Below are 13,503 nucleotides of genomic sequence, written 5' to 3'. Positions count from 1 at the left end.
AGAGCTACAGTAAAAGCTATGACTGGATATGGGGAGGGGTGGTCAAAGCCTGAGAGGGATGTGTGTCAAGCAGCTTATGGGAGGTGCGGGTTATTAAATTTGTATGAATCGAGAAGCCACGCATCTCACAAGGCCAAATGACTGCACAACCACCACCACCACCACCCCCACCCCGGTAGCTAGGCGTGGCTGTGTGACCAAGTTCCCATATGGGCATGTTTTATTAAAAAGGAAGGGGACGCATTCTCCTCCTCCTCCTTTCTCCACCCTATTGCTTGAAGCATGGATGAAATGGCTGGAGCTCCAGCAGCCTTTAGGTCCATGAGGATGAGGGCCAAACCCAAGGGTGGCAAAGAAAGAAGGAAGAAAGTGCCTGACAACTTCATGAAGCTGCCTCACCTCTCTCAGGACTGCCTCCTTCCAGACTTCTTTTAAAAGAGAGAGAAATAAACTATCTTATTTAAACCACTGTCATTCAAAGATGTCCTGTTATATGCAACGAATCCTAATCCTAACGGGAACACTAGCTGGCTGGGGAAGCACGGCCCCTGCATTGCTGTCCCCTTGCCTTAAGTCACGGCATCGCCTTGACAGGGAATATCCTCCTCTTCGCCTGTATTTATTTCAATCCTGTCCATGCTTTGGAGGATGGATCAAATTCCACCTCCCACGCAAGACTCCCCTTCTACTTCCTCCCCTGAGGTCTGGCACCGCCTGCCTGCCCCCCACTCCTTGGGCATCTGGCCTAAGCTGTATTCATTGTGGTCGCCCTCTGCACCTACCTCCTGTCTGCGCCAGGAGGCTCAGTACCAGCAAGGGCAACGTGCCTGTTTTCTGGGTCTTTGGATTCCCTGGACCCGAGAGGCCTTCAAACCAAGGTCACCATGCCTGTGCCCACAGTACACCTCTTTCACCTCTACCTGCAGCCAGGATCAGGACGGGGTCAGAAAGTATGTAAGCAAAGTCTAAATATGGAAAAGCAGAGTCAAAGGCAGTTTGTAAGAAATATAGAACTACTTCTAGTGCTCGCTTCGGCAGCACACATACTAAAACTGGAACGGCACAGAGAAGATTAGCATGGCCCCTGCGCAAGGATGACACGCAAATTCGTGAAGCGGTCCATATTTAAAAAACAAACAAACAAACTATTTCTAATATGAAGAGGCAACCTCAGGGAAAGACCTGGTACACCTCCATCCAACAATATAACATAGATGTTTGACTCCCATATGATTAAACTGGCAAGGGACACCATTCACATAAAATAAAAGAAGTGAATGGCACCCCCCAGAGAGGTACAGTGCCTTAGCCCCATGAATGAGTGCTTCAGAAAAAAGAGCAAGTCATGTAAATCCATGTATTTTCACATGACACATTTGCAACATATTCTGCATGAATTCTTATAAGTAACAAATTACTTTTCATTTAAGTAAACTAAAAAGTTTGTTCCAAATATTGCAAGAGTAGGTTCAGGCCAAGGTAAATGGTTTGTAACTGATACAGTTCACTTGTAAAGACAGTCTAATTTTAAAAAATTATACATTTTTTCATCTTATTGCCTGCCACAGAAATAGTTAAACCCAATCAAAAAGGCAACAAAGGCCCAGAGGATTCACCACCATCAGAGCTGAAGTTTGTAATGCAGGCTGACCTGTCACTGTCAGGAAGATGTCATCAGAGATAATGACTAGGGGGAGACTGAAATGGAAACTTCTAATTTAGTATATGAGCCCAAGTCCAAATACCACCAGTCTATTTAAGGGTGTGTCCCGATTTCCTCAAAATGCCCTGAGAATGCAGATGAGGCGAACCCACACTCTGGGACCCCCACAGAAAATAGGCATGCTAGAAACCCCAGCGTCATCATAAATAAACTCTAGAAGACGCATTTGGCACATGAAGAGTCAGTTGAGAGATACAAAGTTTTCTGATCAAATGACACGAGTGCCTCTCTAAGATGTGCTTCCAGCGTGGAATAATGGCTATTTAAAACTGCAGATGTCGAATGCAGGTCAGTAAGAGGCCACGAAGCTATTCTGCTTCCCGTCCTGCAGACGGTTTGAGCACGATTTAGATAGCTCCTCCTTGGCTGCCTCATTCCTGCTGAAACCCTGCTGGGTTTCATCATGCCTGCCCAAGCTGCCTCCTTCCGGGCCTAAGAGTCCAGGATTCCATGCCAGCCCCGCATGGCCGCATGCCACTTGGGAACTGCTGGTGGACAGGGCTTGGCCTCAGGGAAAGCCTGCCTTCCGGACTGAGTCACCACCTGTGACCACCAGGTGTCAGTAGTGAGTGAGTAGACTCCGTCTGTTTTCAGGGCACTTTGCTGTGGCTTTGGGGACAAGCAGGACTATCTCAGATTCTCAGCACTGGTATTAACTTTAGACTTACTATGCAACTTGTAGGATGGTTTTAATTCAATGGCCTTCATACACTGAGACAAAAGATTAAGGGCGGCTCATTTCAATAAGCCCGGGGGCCTTGCTTTTCTTCCCCCAGGGCAGTGGAAATATAAAGCAGGGTTTTCTACTCCTTGCCTATGTTCCCCATATAAACTACCAAATGACTATTCCAGTAGTTTCCCTATATACTGAGGCTCAAGATGTCACGTGTTAATGCTTCAGCGACCTTAGGCGCGAGTGGGTGCGGAGCCCAGAGGAGGCAAAGCCCAACAAAGAAACTGGATTGTGCAAAGCCAGAACGAAGGGCTACTTCACTGCCTGCTCTGAGGGACTGGATCTAAACTGGTTTCTTCCATCGGGTGTTGCATCTTCAACAGAAATATTGGATTTAGGAGTCACTGCAGCCCTATCAAAACCCGTATGTTATTGGTCGTTTAAACCCAGGATGTCAGCAAGGCACTGCACCTGCACCTACTGCCCTCTCCAGGCAAGGACACTTTCTCTGGAACGCAGGGGTATGCTGAGCCAGGCTCGCTGTGCCCTCAACACCAAGCACTGAAGCTTTTTCCAGAGCCCACGTTGCACCAAACATCACCCAGGCACCAAAAAGAATGCATCCTATTTACCTCAACCTTTCTGGCCTGCCACAAGGCTCCCTGCTGAGCACCCCTTTCCCCTCTGAGCCCCTGAAGTATCCAGTAGGTTCTTCCACTGCCAGTTAGCCCCTTAACTTGAATCCAAGTGAGCCTGCTTTCCAATATCTCACAAGCAATGATGCTGGGGACAGAGGAGAAACAAAATCTTCTGAATCAAGGACCCTCCCGGGTTCGGCTGAAGGTTTTGCAAATAGCTTCAAGTCCCCTCTGGCACAAAGACACACTCAAAGGTTTTGATACTAAGTGGCATTACTGAGTCCAAGACTTGGGAAGGCAGTTTTGTAACTGGGGGACCAAAGCTGGCCCAACTTTCCTTGGGACAGCCCCACTGTCGCTACAACAGGAAGAGGAAGGACATTTCTGCAGCAAGACAGTCACCAAACCAAAGTCCCAAGGGGTTACCCCAGTTTTTGCCATTATGCCTCCTTTATTGTTGATCTGTGCCCACGTGTCTTAACTCACAAGAAGCATTACACTAAGTGGTAAGGGGGAGCTCAAGGGCGTTCTGTAGGTACAAAGAATGAACAATAACACTCAGGATCTTAGCTTAGCCAGTGCAACTACTGCCCCTCTCCTTTGGTCTGAATTCATGGCTCTGTCACATGCCACCCAACCCGAGCAACACCTTTCAAGCTATGTCTTCCTAAAACAAAGGCTTCCAGGTGTGGACTAAGAAACGTGCTGCAGACAGATAAGGACAAGTCTCACCATTTGCCGAGGATGAGAAACAGTGGCGGATGCTGCCTGCGGAAGAAGTGCTACAGTTCTGCCAGAGGTCAGTCGCATGGCCATTGCCCACGAGCCATTCCTGGAAAGAAGCGGACATTCTAAATCGGCGGAGGTAGTGAGGAGTGACAGAAGTGGGGGGGGGGGGACCAAGGGAGGGCAAAGAACAGCCTCATCAACCTGTCCACCTGGCTTGCCCCTGGCCTGCCCAGTGCCGCTCAGTCAGAGGCCACAGTCAGGCCACAGAAAGAAGAGAAGTGTAGGTCTGCCTCAGACATCATCTTGAGGAGGAGGCCAGTTTTTGCAAGTAAAAAGCACTTTGTAAATGGAAAAGTACCACACACGCATAAGTTATTATTACATGCGGAGGTGTGTGCTACAGTGGAGGGAGCCACCGGGGCCCCTGCACTCAAGACGTACCCCCCGCCCGGGTGTCCTGGGTGTTGTTCCCCAACCCACCACCTCTCTGCGCCTATTTCCTTATTTATAATCCCTATCAATCTGATGAGATTATCAGGCACGATTAACATGTTGCAAAATGCTTATAATTGATAAACCTGGATGCTTATAGAATTCACAAATTCCCAGCATAATTATTTCTCACAGACCTAACTATTTCTCAACCTTTTAAACAGACAAGAGTATCATGCCTGGACTTTGCCTCATTTTAAGAAGTTAAAGCCACAGCACTTAACTGTCCCCGTCTGTGCTCATGCTCACAGCCAAGAAAATAAGTTTAGAATCTGATGTACTCGATGCTGCTGGTTTTGTAGCATGGGTTATCCTCATGGCCTGTTCATGCAGTGGGGACTTGACTAAGGAGGTGTTGGGTCCACATCCTAAAGCAGACCTGGGACTGTGAACCCTCTTCTGAAAAAGCCAATTTAAGTCCTAAAGGGGGGTTTGTGCACTAAGCCGCCCATCTGGCCTCTGCCAGTTGGAAAAAAAGCAAACCTTTATAAATCACTTCCTCAACGAACCTGCACCAAGAAAAAATGCTAAACAACTTTACAGAATAAAGGCCTGGGGGCCCTGGACCTCCACTGAAATTACTGGGCTTAAAGAGAGGCCTGGGCAGCGAACCCAGTCCTGCGATTGCTTCCTTCCGACCCCTTAATCTGCCCTGGTTTGCTCAAAACAACTGAAAAGGCGCCCATTGTCAGAGACTGCAAACACGCCCTGGGACATCTGAGACTTCTTGTCTGCAAATAACCACGCCGTCCTGAACGAGAGGGGGCTCCTGCGGGGTCCGGGCCTCTGGAGTCCCCAGCACTGGGCGAACCCTGGGTGTCCCGCCGCCCGCGCCCCGGCCCCCCTCCCCCCTGCCTCCCTGCACCCCGCGGTCCGCCGGGCACTCACGTTGACGATGGTGGAGACCAACAGCAGCACCAGCACGGCGACGTGGAGGAAAATGATACTCAGCAACAGGAGGAGCATTTTGGCGGCAAGTTCTGCTCAGCGGAGTTTCTGCCTGCCAGGAAAGAGCCGACGCTGGACGTGAGGCCGAACCTAAGGCCGAACCTACTGGCCCAAGCGAGCGAGGGCGGGGGGCAGTGCAGAGGGAGGTCCCTGCGCTAGGGGCGCCTGGCGCCGCGCCCGCTCGGTCCCCACGGCCTGCCGAGAGGGGGCAGCCGCGGAGCACGGGATGCCCGCCCAGCACACAGAGGGGCGGGGGCTCTGGGGGCGGCGGGGAGGGCCTGCGACAGAATGTCTTTTGCTTTTGGAAAAAGAAAAAAAAATGTGGTAAGTCAATCCAGGAGGAGAGGTTTTTCCAGGATGACGAGCAGAGGCTACAGCCCGCCTCCACCCACCCACCCACCCCGTGCCCAACTGGGGCTGGGGAAGGGGACGGAAGGAAGGGGACAGAGAGAGCACGTTCCCTGACGGAGTGGAGGTGGGGGCGAGGGGCTAGGCGCCCAGATGTCTGCGAGAGGCCTGGGGACACGAGGGGCAGGCTGTGAAGGAGAGCGCGCCGCAGGGAGTTGGTTTCCCAGATCCCCACGCGCTCCGCATTCCGTGAGCCTCCAAGTTTCCACTCAGTTCTGCCAGGGCCGAGGAGCCGTCCTGGCCCCAGCTCAGCCAGCGGGAGACACTGGAGGCTCCGGAGAGGGCGCCGGGCAGTGCGGGAGGAAAGAATGGCCCGAGAACGGGGGCCGGGGGGGGGGGGGGCTGCGCTTCCCGCCTGCCGTCCGCTTCCCCAAGGGCCGGGGCCCCCATTCCGGGCCTCCCCGAGGCCCCACAGGGCTCTAAGCACCAGGAGCAGGGATGCTACCCGGTCCAGCAGACCTGGGACTGTGAACTCTTTTCTGAAAAAGCCAACCGGAACTTCCCAGTTTTAAGTCCTAAAGGGTGTTTTTGTGAACTAAGCCGCCCATGTGGATGGAGCGGGGCAAATGCTCGGTGGGAAAGAGGCCGAGTGTAAAGAATGGAGTCCCAGGAGCATTGCAGCGGGCCGCAGGCTGCAAGGCATCTTCTATTCGCAGCTGGGCGGTCTTCGCCCCTCATTTTACAGACCTCAGGGAACCGAAGACCGGGGTGGCCTCTTAAAGGATATGAAAAGCTGCGAGGCCAGCTGCGTCTTTGGGGACCGTTTGAGGACGGAGTCTTGGGCCGCGGAGACCTTTCATAACTCGGTTTTTAAAGTTCCCAATCCCAGGCCCCTTCGTTCCCTTTCACAAGCAACACATTCCAAGAAATCCAGGAATGTACAAGGAGAAGAAATAAGCACGGTTTTCTGAAGTCTCCCAGGAGGTTTAAATTAAGTCCTGTGGCCCCTAGTGCAGGGGCGGGCACAGAGGGAGTGGGGAAGTACAGTACCCCGGGGAGGTCTGTGGCAGGCACTGGTTTGCCAGAGAGTCCCTGAGTAGCCTCCATTCCCACGAGTCGCAAACTGCTCTGCCCCTGCCCTGTATTCTGACCCAACACCCGCGCCCCTTAGGCTTTGCAGACCGCACGGCGCCCCACACTATCCCTGCAGACCGCGTTGTAACCACACGGGACAGCCCATGGTCTGTCTGCCCGCGCCCCGTGCAGAAAGCTCAGGGACCTGGCCAGCCTCAAGCCTGTGCTTGCTCCTGCGCCTGCTCCTGCTCCGCGCTTTCTGGCACCATCGACAGAAGATGCCCAGGTTTCTCCTCCACATCCTCCACTTTCCCTGCCAAAGCACTTACAGCCCAAAGGGATAGCTGTCCCCGATCCTCAGAGTGGCCTCAGGCACAAACTCGATGCGTTCTCTCGGCTGCTGGCGTCCCCAAAGACAGCTGCGTTGCGGGGCTGCGATCGCAAAGCTAGGGGCCAGAGGGAGGCTCCCGGCGATCCCCTTTAACGGGAACAACGCCCTGTCTGCGTCGCTGCAGTAGGGTGTGTCCCTGGGTCAGCGTGTGCAGGAGGGCGGGACTCAGGGAGGAGAAAGGGCAGAAAGTGGCGGGTGGGGGCAAGAGACAGTTACTTGGTCTTCAGTGCGCCCCAGGAAAAAAGTTGATCTCTGCAAAACCGCTGCGACTTTTACTTGAAACTAGGAGGCAGCTGAGTTTTCTCACCTCCATTTCCCCTCGCTCCGCCGAGTTCATGGAAACCAAGTATTGACCAATAAACGGGCCCCTCCGCCCCCTCAGCCCACGTGGGAAAAGCTAGCCAGAGTTCGCCCCCACGGGTGCCTAGCGCTGGGCTTTAGGGCTCACGGGGACTGATTTCCCTTGGGGACTGAGGCTGGATTTCTACAGGGCGGAGGAGTCGGGGGGGGGTGGGGGGCAGGGGGTGCACGGACGCTTCAGCGCTGGAAGAGGTCCCAATCCTCTCAGGTCCCGGCGCACCTGGCCTGCCCTGTCTTCTTAGCGGGCACATCTGCACCACGCGCGCCCGTTCCATCAGTGTCCGCACGCAGGCCGTGCGTCGCGTTCCTAGCATTGGAGTGCACAGATCCTGCGGGCCCTTCTTGGTTAAGAGTTAGGGGGCGGAAGGAGAGCCCTGGCAACTAGGATACAGCCTGTCCTGAGGTCCAGCTCCTCCTAGCCTGGCAAAACCAGAATACAACCTGGTAAGCTCCAGGCAAATTTGCCTGGCTTGGCTCCCAGATTGGGCTGGCGTCCCTGCCAGGAGGTGGGGAGTTGGGGAGTTTGAGGTGGGGGAAGAGCAGCCAGGGAAATCAGCTGATTCATAGCTGCCTGAACTTGGTCCGCCCAGCATCACAGGGAGAGAGGCTAGCCCTTCCAGACGTGGCGAAGATGCTCTCGAATAAGACACTCCGGAAGGCCAGCCTAGATTCATGAATAAAGAGCCTGAGTGTGCATGTTAAATGTCTTTGCCTACTAATGCTGTTCACACACACACACACACACACAATCTACCTGCTAGTGAACTGTGTCATAAAACTTCATCACTCTAAAGGACTCAAGTCACTGCACATTATTTTATTATTTGAAAGTAGATGCTTATTGTATAGTCTTATCTTTAAGTGAAAATAAGTTATTTGAAAATTTTTTCCAACAATGGTCTTTTAAAATTTGTTATATTAATAGATTAAAAAGAAGAATCTTGGTAAAAATTGTGTTTAATGGTCATCATATGGCAGGCACGTTAGCAGGACTTTACATGCAGTCTGTGAGAGGTGGTGTTGTCCAGTAGTTAGGCAAACCTAATTACCCTGTTTACTCAGGGTTTATGAATTAAGGCATCAGCTAAAGTTCACTGGGCTTCCCTTTCCTCTCCGCAAACAGGACAAATAATTCCTATTTTAAAAGATGTGAAGCAGCAAGCAATGTCTGAAACATAATAAGGGACCCGTGCCCAGTAAATTGTCACCATTCTTATTATGATATGCTTAACCATTGCAACAAGTTCAGGAGCAAGTCTGACTGCCCCTGAACTAAAATAGCTTCCAACTCCCACAGGTTGAAAGTACACATGCAAGTAGCATGACTAAGAAACGGAAGCGTTTTTCTCCTCCCTGGGTCATTTTATAGTTGGATTTGCCCTAAGAGCTATTGCTTTGCTTTATGCCATTTAGACTTTTATTTAATTTATTTAACCAACACTTATGTGGTTACTATGTACCCAGTACTATTCAAAGTGCTTTACAAATATTAGCATATTTAACTCCGGATCTTTTCCCCCACGTAAACCTTTAAGTGAAGTATATACACCTATAAAACTATACACATTGTAAGGCATAGCTCTTATCTTTCTTTTCTTTTGAACCCAACATTTTAATCAACACCAGGTCTCAGCCACACCGTGGGACCCATCCGTGTGAACCCATCCGTCCCTCAAACCTCCGCTGTCTCTTCCCAGGGGTGAGGATGAAATGCTGCTGGTCGGGGCAGTGCCAGTAAGCTCTGCCACACCCAGGGAGGGCCCCGCTCAGCTGCAGGTGGAAGCTTCTCTCTAACCTGCTTCCCAATGTGAGATCCCCTGCCAGGTGTATATGCAGCGCTGTGTCCCGCCAGGGAAGGAGCATCCGGACCCCCTCTCCCTTCAAATCGGATGTACAGGGCTTTCTAGATGCCCTCAGACAGTCATTCTCCCCACAGACCCAGCTTTTCCAGCTGTTAACCTGGGATTTTAAAAAATTCTGTGACTCTCCAGTCAATTCCAACACAAACACACTGTCTGCAGTGCAACCCTTCCCATTCGCGGTTTGCAGGGGTGGGGCATTGGGCAGCAAACACTCTCTAAAGCCTAAGGACTCACCACCCAGAGGCAGTTTGCAATAAAACTCACCGAGCCAAACAGTGTGACCCCTTCCTCCACGCGGCCTTCTTTGCAGTCAAATGCAAGGATGCCAAGGCAAGGCCCTCCCCACAGGGCGGCAGAGAGGCCGGCAGCTGGCAGACCAAGCCCGCTGCTGCTTCCAGCCAGGCTCCTCGAGATGTTCCCTAGTAGTGCTCCCTGTCACTGGAAGCCAGACCAGGCGTCTGTCCAGTTATTCAGGGGCTGATCCAATGCTGGGATATGTCACGGTGGCCTGAGAGCATCTCAGCCTCTACTATTTAAAGAGACAGTGCCCAGCTTTGTGTACTTTCCAGAACACAGTGATACCAAGAGGCCCTGCAGGGCATGTAGAACCTGAAATTTACAAGGGGATGAGCTTTGGGTATGCCCAAAATCTGTGCTGCCTTGGCTGTTCTCACTGGGAGTGCCAGACTGTGTGAGCAAAGAGATCTCCTGGGTTCTCCGTCCCCAGCCCCCACCTCCCAGTGAATTCTGCAAAGATGAAATATCCTGTGTGAAAGGTCTGTGTCCATAGCGTTATATGTGTGCAGATAGATACTTTTAATCAACGTCATTCTGAGGAGCTCAGGCAGTGCACAGAGTATCTCTCCTAGCATCACCCGGGGGACCTAATGTCTCAGTGTCACCCAGGCATTGTTAAACGTTGATCTTCATGAGATAATTCAAGTCAAGTAAGCGACCCTCTGTTGAAAACATTCTAACCCGCCAGGCAGGAGAGGCTGGGAGAGCAACTGGAAAGCCATGGAGAGGTGGATAAATGAAGGGATGGTATTCTTCAGTCTCTTCGTAGCATACACCCATTCAAGCTCCCCCAAAGAGTCCTCCAGCTCTTACAAGTTCTCCTGGGTGGAAACTCCAAGACAAGGGGAGTTGATTTTATTAAATGAGTTTCCTGAAATTCTGGCCATTTCCTCACCTCTTCTGTTAGGCACTCCCACCCTGGAGCATTCTGTGGTTTGGAGAAATGCCCTCCGCCAGAGACACTTTGCTTTGTTTTTTTTTCTCTCAGTTACAATTGTCCCATTTTTCTGCCATTGCTCTCCCCTGTCCAGTCCACCCCTGGATTCCCATAGTCAATCCCCACCCTGTTGTCCATGTCCATGGGTCCTTTATACTTGTTCCTTGACTAGACCCTTCCTCTTCTTTCTTCCCTCCCCTCTGGTCACTGTCAGTTTCTTCCTTGTCTCCATGTCTCTGGTTCTGTTTTGCTTGTTTGTTTTGTTCATTAGGTTCCACTTATAGGTGAGATCATATGGATGGATCAAATGAGTGGATCAAAAAACTGGTGCATTTACACAACGGAATACTACACACCAGAGAGAAAGAATTCCTACTTCTCATGACGGCATAGATGGAACTGGAGAGCATCATGCTGAGTGAAATAAACTGGGCAGTGAAAGACAAAGATGCTTTGCTTTGTTGGGCTACTCAGTCAGTCAGGGTGGGTGGGGGGATCCAAATGGCCCTCTCCCCTGTACTGCTCCCAGCCAGCTTTCCTAGTGAAATAAGTTAGCCTCTTCCCTTTGGGTCATTTTAATTTTTGCCAACAGTGGTTCTCGGCCCTGAGCTGCTCTTCAGAATTACCGAAGAGCTTTCCAAACGGCTTCTCCTGGGCCCGTTTTCCTCGCAGCTGGCACTGTGGTCTGGAATGGGGCTCAGGTGTGGTTCATTTTTAACATTCCCCAGGATGGCCCAGTGTCCAGCCAGATTGTCGTATGGTGTCACATGGTTCCTGGTTTCCTTCTAGCTGCCTTGTGCTGTGGAGCCCAAATCGAGGCAAGCCTAGTGTAGGCTGCGGTGTTCTGCAAGTTATAGTTCACAGTCCTGCTAGGCAACTCAAGGGTATGTGCACATTTGGGGGTGGTGGTGCACATGAGGGAGGGAGAGAGAGAGAGAGAGGAACCTCCCTCAGGCCTCTCCTGACAGGGATGCTAGTTCCCTCACCTGAGCATTTCTGCTGCATTACGCAACTTCTGCTTATTAGCAGCAACTCGTCTCTAAGCCGTGGGTAAAAATCCTTATAACAATAGCAGTTGTGGTCACTTGGTACTTGCTATGTGCAAGGCACCATTCTGAACATTTCATATGAAGCAAATCATTTAATCCGTATGACAACCTTATGAAATAAATATCCCATCACCCTCTTTTATGTAAGGGGAAACCAAGGCAGAGGAAGGCATTGAGTGACTTTATCAAGACGCCCCACAAAGGAAGGACAGACTGAAACCAGGCAGTCCGGTGCAAAGCCCGCACGGCACAGCCGTGACGTCTGTCCCGCATCCTACACTGCTCCTTGCGAAGTGTGTCTGGCACACCCATACTTCTCTCATGCTGCTTCCACAGACACTGTGTAATCTAATTACTTTTATTTTTACCAGAGATCCTGACACATTATACCTGTTTAGAAATTCATGCTCCTTTTTCCATTAATAAACCTAGAAAGTATCCTGAAACCTCCACTGATCGCATCAGCCCTGTGAGCCCCCATTTAAGACCCCGGCCGCATCCTCCCGGTGAGGCCCGCGGGCCACTCACTGGGGCAGCGCCAGAGCCTGGTGGGTCCTGCACGGGGCTGACAGTCATCTCACAGGACTGCTGTTGCAGGCTGTCCTTGGGGAGCGGAATGTGAGCAGACTCTGGGAGTGGAAGGCAGCCTTTTTAACACACTTACAGCGACTAAAATGCTGTTTTGTGTCGTGTGGTATTCAGCAGGTGATCATTAGGGTCATTTTCTATGTGGAGACACTGAGGCATGGAGAATTTGCAGTGTTTCCTCCACGGACCAGCGAGTAAGTGCCAGGGCTATGACCTACAGCCAGTTCCTCTGGTTTTTAAACCCATGATTTTTCCATTGTACCTATTCCGCTCGCAGAAAACAGAGGCGACTCTCAGTTGGGCATTTGCCCAGTTCATGAAGTTGTCTTTGGAGTGTCTGTCTCATCAGGCATTCGGTCAGTATCTGGGTGTGTTTGCTCTACACGTGAGGCCTTTCCTGTCTCATTACAGCCAGTAACTTGCGTGGGCATTCTTGGCGAAGCCAGGACGCAGCTGGTCTGAAGAGTCCTCAAAAGTCAGGTTATTGCCGCATCCAGTCTCTTCTAGACTCTTCTGACATCAGAGCAAGCAAAGAGGGAATAGATGGCAAAGGGGAAGGAAGGGAGGGAGGGAGAAAGGAAGGCAGAGAGGGAGGAAAATGAGAAAGGGAGGGAACGGGAGGAGACGGGAGAAAGGAGGGACCTGGGGGAGCCAGAGTGTGCCTTCTAAGAGCAGATCCCTTTGTAAATAGACGGGTTTGAAATCCCATGCCCCCCAAGGCCTTAAAAGGTGTTCCCAGGGAACAACACAGAAGCAGGTAGAGAACAGCTAAGACACACAAACTCAGGTGGCCACAGGCCTTTCCCTAAATGACATGAATTCATAAATTCTCCTTGGGATAAGTTGCATCTCCTGCTCCTTCACCTGTGGGAGAGAACAAGCACAGAATGCTGATGTTGTGCTGCTGGAACGGTACAAAGTACAAAGAATTCCTTGTTCCCAAGGGCAGCGTTACTTAGGAAAGCCAGATTCCATGGATGCAAGTGGAGGGGGAGAAGGCGGTCCTTCCTCAGACATCTCATGAGCTAGCAGAGAAAGGATTCAAGAACAATTTCAGCAAGAGAGCTTCTGAAACTGATTTGTACTTGGGATTAAAAATTCTGAAACTGTATGAAGACTTCCTCCTAAGGGATGTTTTTCTACTCCAGCTGGGAACAAGCTCACTAGGGTAGGGAGTGTGAGCTAGCTGGCCCCATAGCAATGGGTGGACTAAGAGATGAACGCATGGACTTTCTCGGCCCCGCGGACCAGGCAGGACAGAGCTGAGGAAGGTAGTTTGGGCCTAATGTCAGTGGTTGTCCTCGTTGGGGGATGAGGACAGGAAAGGCCAAAGGAATGCTTGACTCAGGCAGACAAGGCCACACCAAGCTGTGGGACATTAACCTCCTGCAAAA

General features: G+C 51.3%; 1 protein-coding gene and 1 non-coding gene across 3 annotated transcripts in view; one reads left to right on the top strand and one right to left on the bottom strand.

Moving 5' to 3' along the window:
* The window catches only part of PMP22 (peripheral myelin protein 22), a 30,961-nt gene extending 21,295 nt beyond the window's left edge, over nt 1-9,666 (bottom strand). Inside the window, exons 1-3 of one of the 2 annotated variants that reach the window (XM_090292215.1) lie at nt 9,503-9,666; nt 5,144-5,255; nt 3,767-3,866 (exon numbers count right to left, since the gene is read on the bottom strand). In XM_090292215.1, coding sequence (XP_090148341.1) covers nt 3,767-3,866; nt 5,144-5,221 — 178 coding nt within the window. In that variant the 5' untranslated portion in view covers nt 5,222-5,255; nt 9,503-9,666. Of the gene's footprint in view, nt 1-3,766; nt 3,867-5,143; nt 5,256-6,954; nt 7,131-9,502 lie in introns of those variants that run through there. The other variant, XM_090292214.1, reaches the window with a different exon arrangement.
* On the top strand, nt 1,023-1,129 carry LOC149997515 (U6 spliceosomal RNA). The gene has a single exon (XR_016507368.1). It is a non-coding gene; the product is annotated as a U6 spliceosomal RNA (small nuclear RNA).
* Nucleotides 9,667-13,503: the final 3,837 nt, after the last annotated feature.

Source organism: Furipterus horrens, unplaced genomic scaffold (genome assembly GCF_987537825.1).
Source record: "Furipterus horrens unplaced genomic scaffold, mFurHor1.1.pri manual_scaffold_11, whole genome shotgun sequence".
In the NCBI taxonomy this organism is placed as follows: Eukaryota; Metazoa; Chordata; class Mammalia; order Chiroptera; family Furipteridae; genus Furipterus; species Furipterus horrens.
This window is presented reverse-complemented; position numbering and strand designations above follow the sequence as displayed.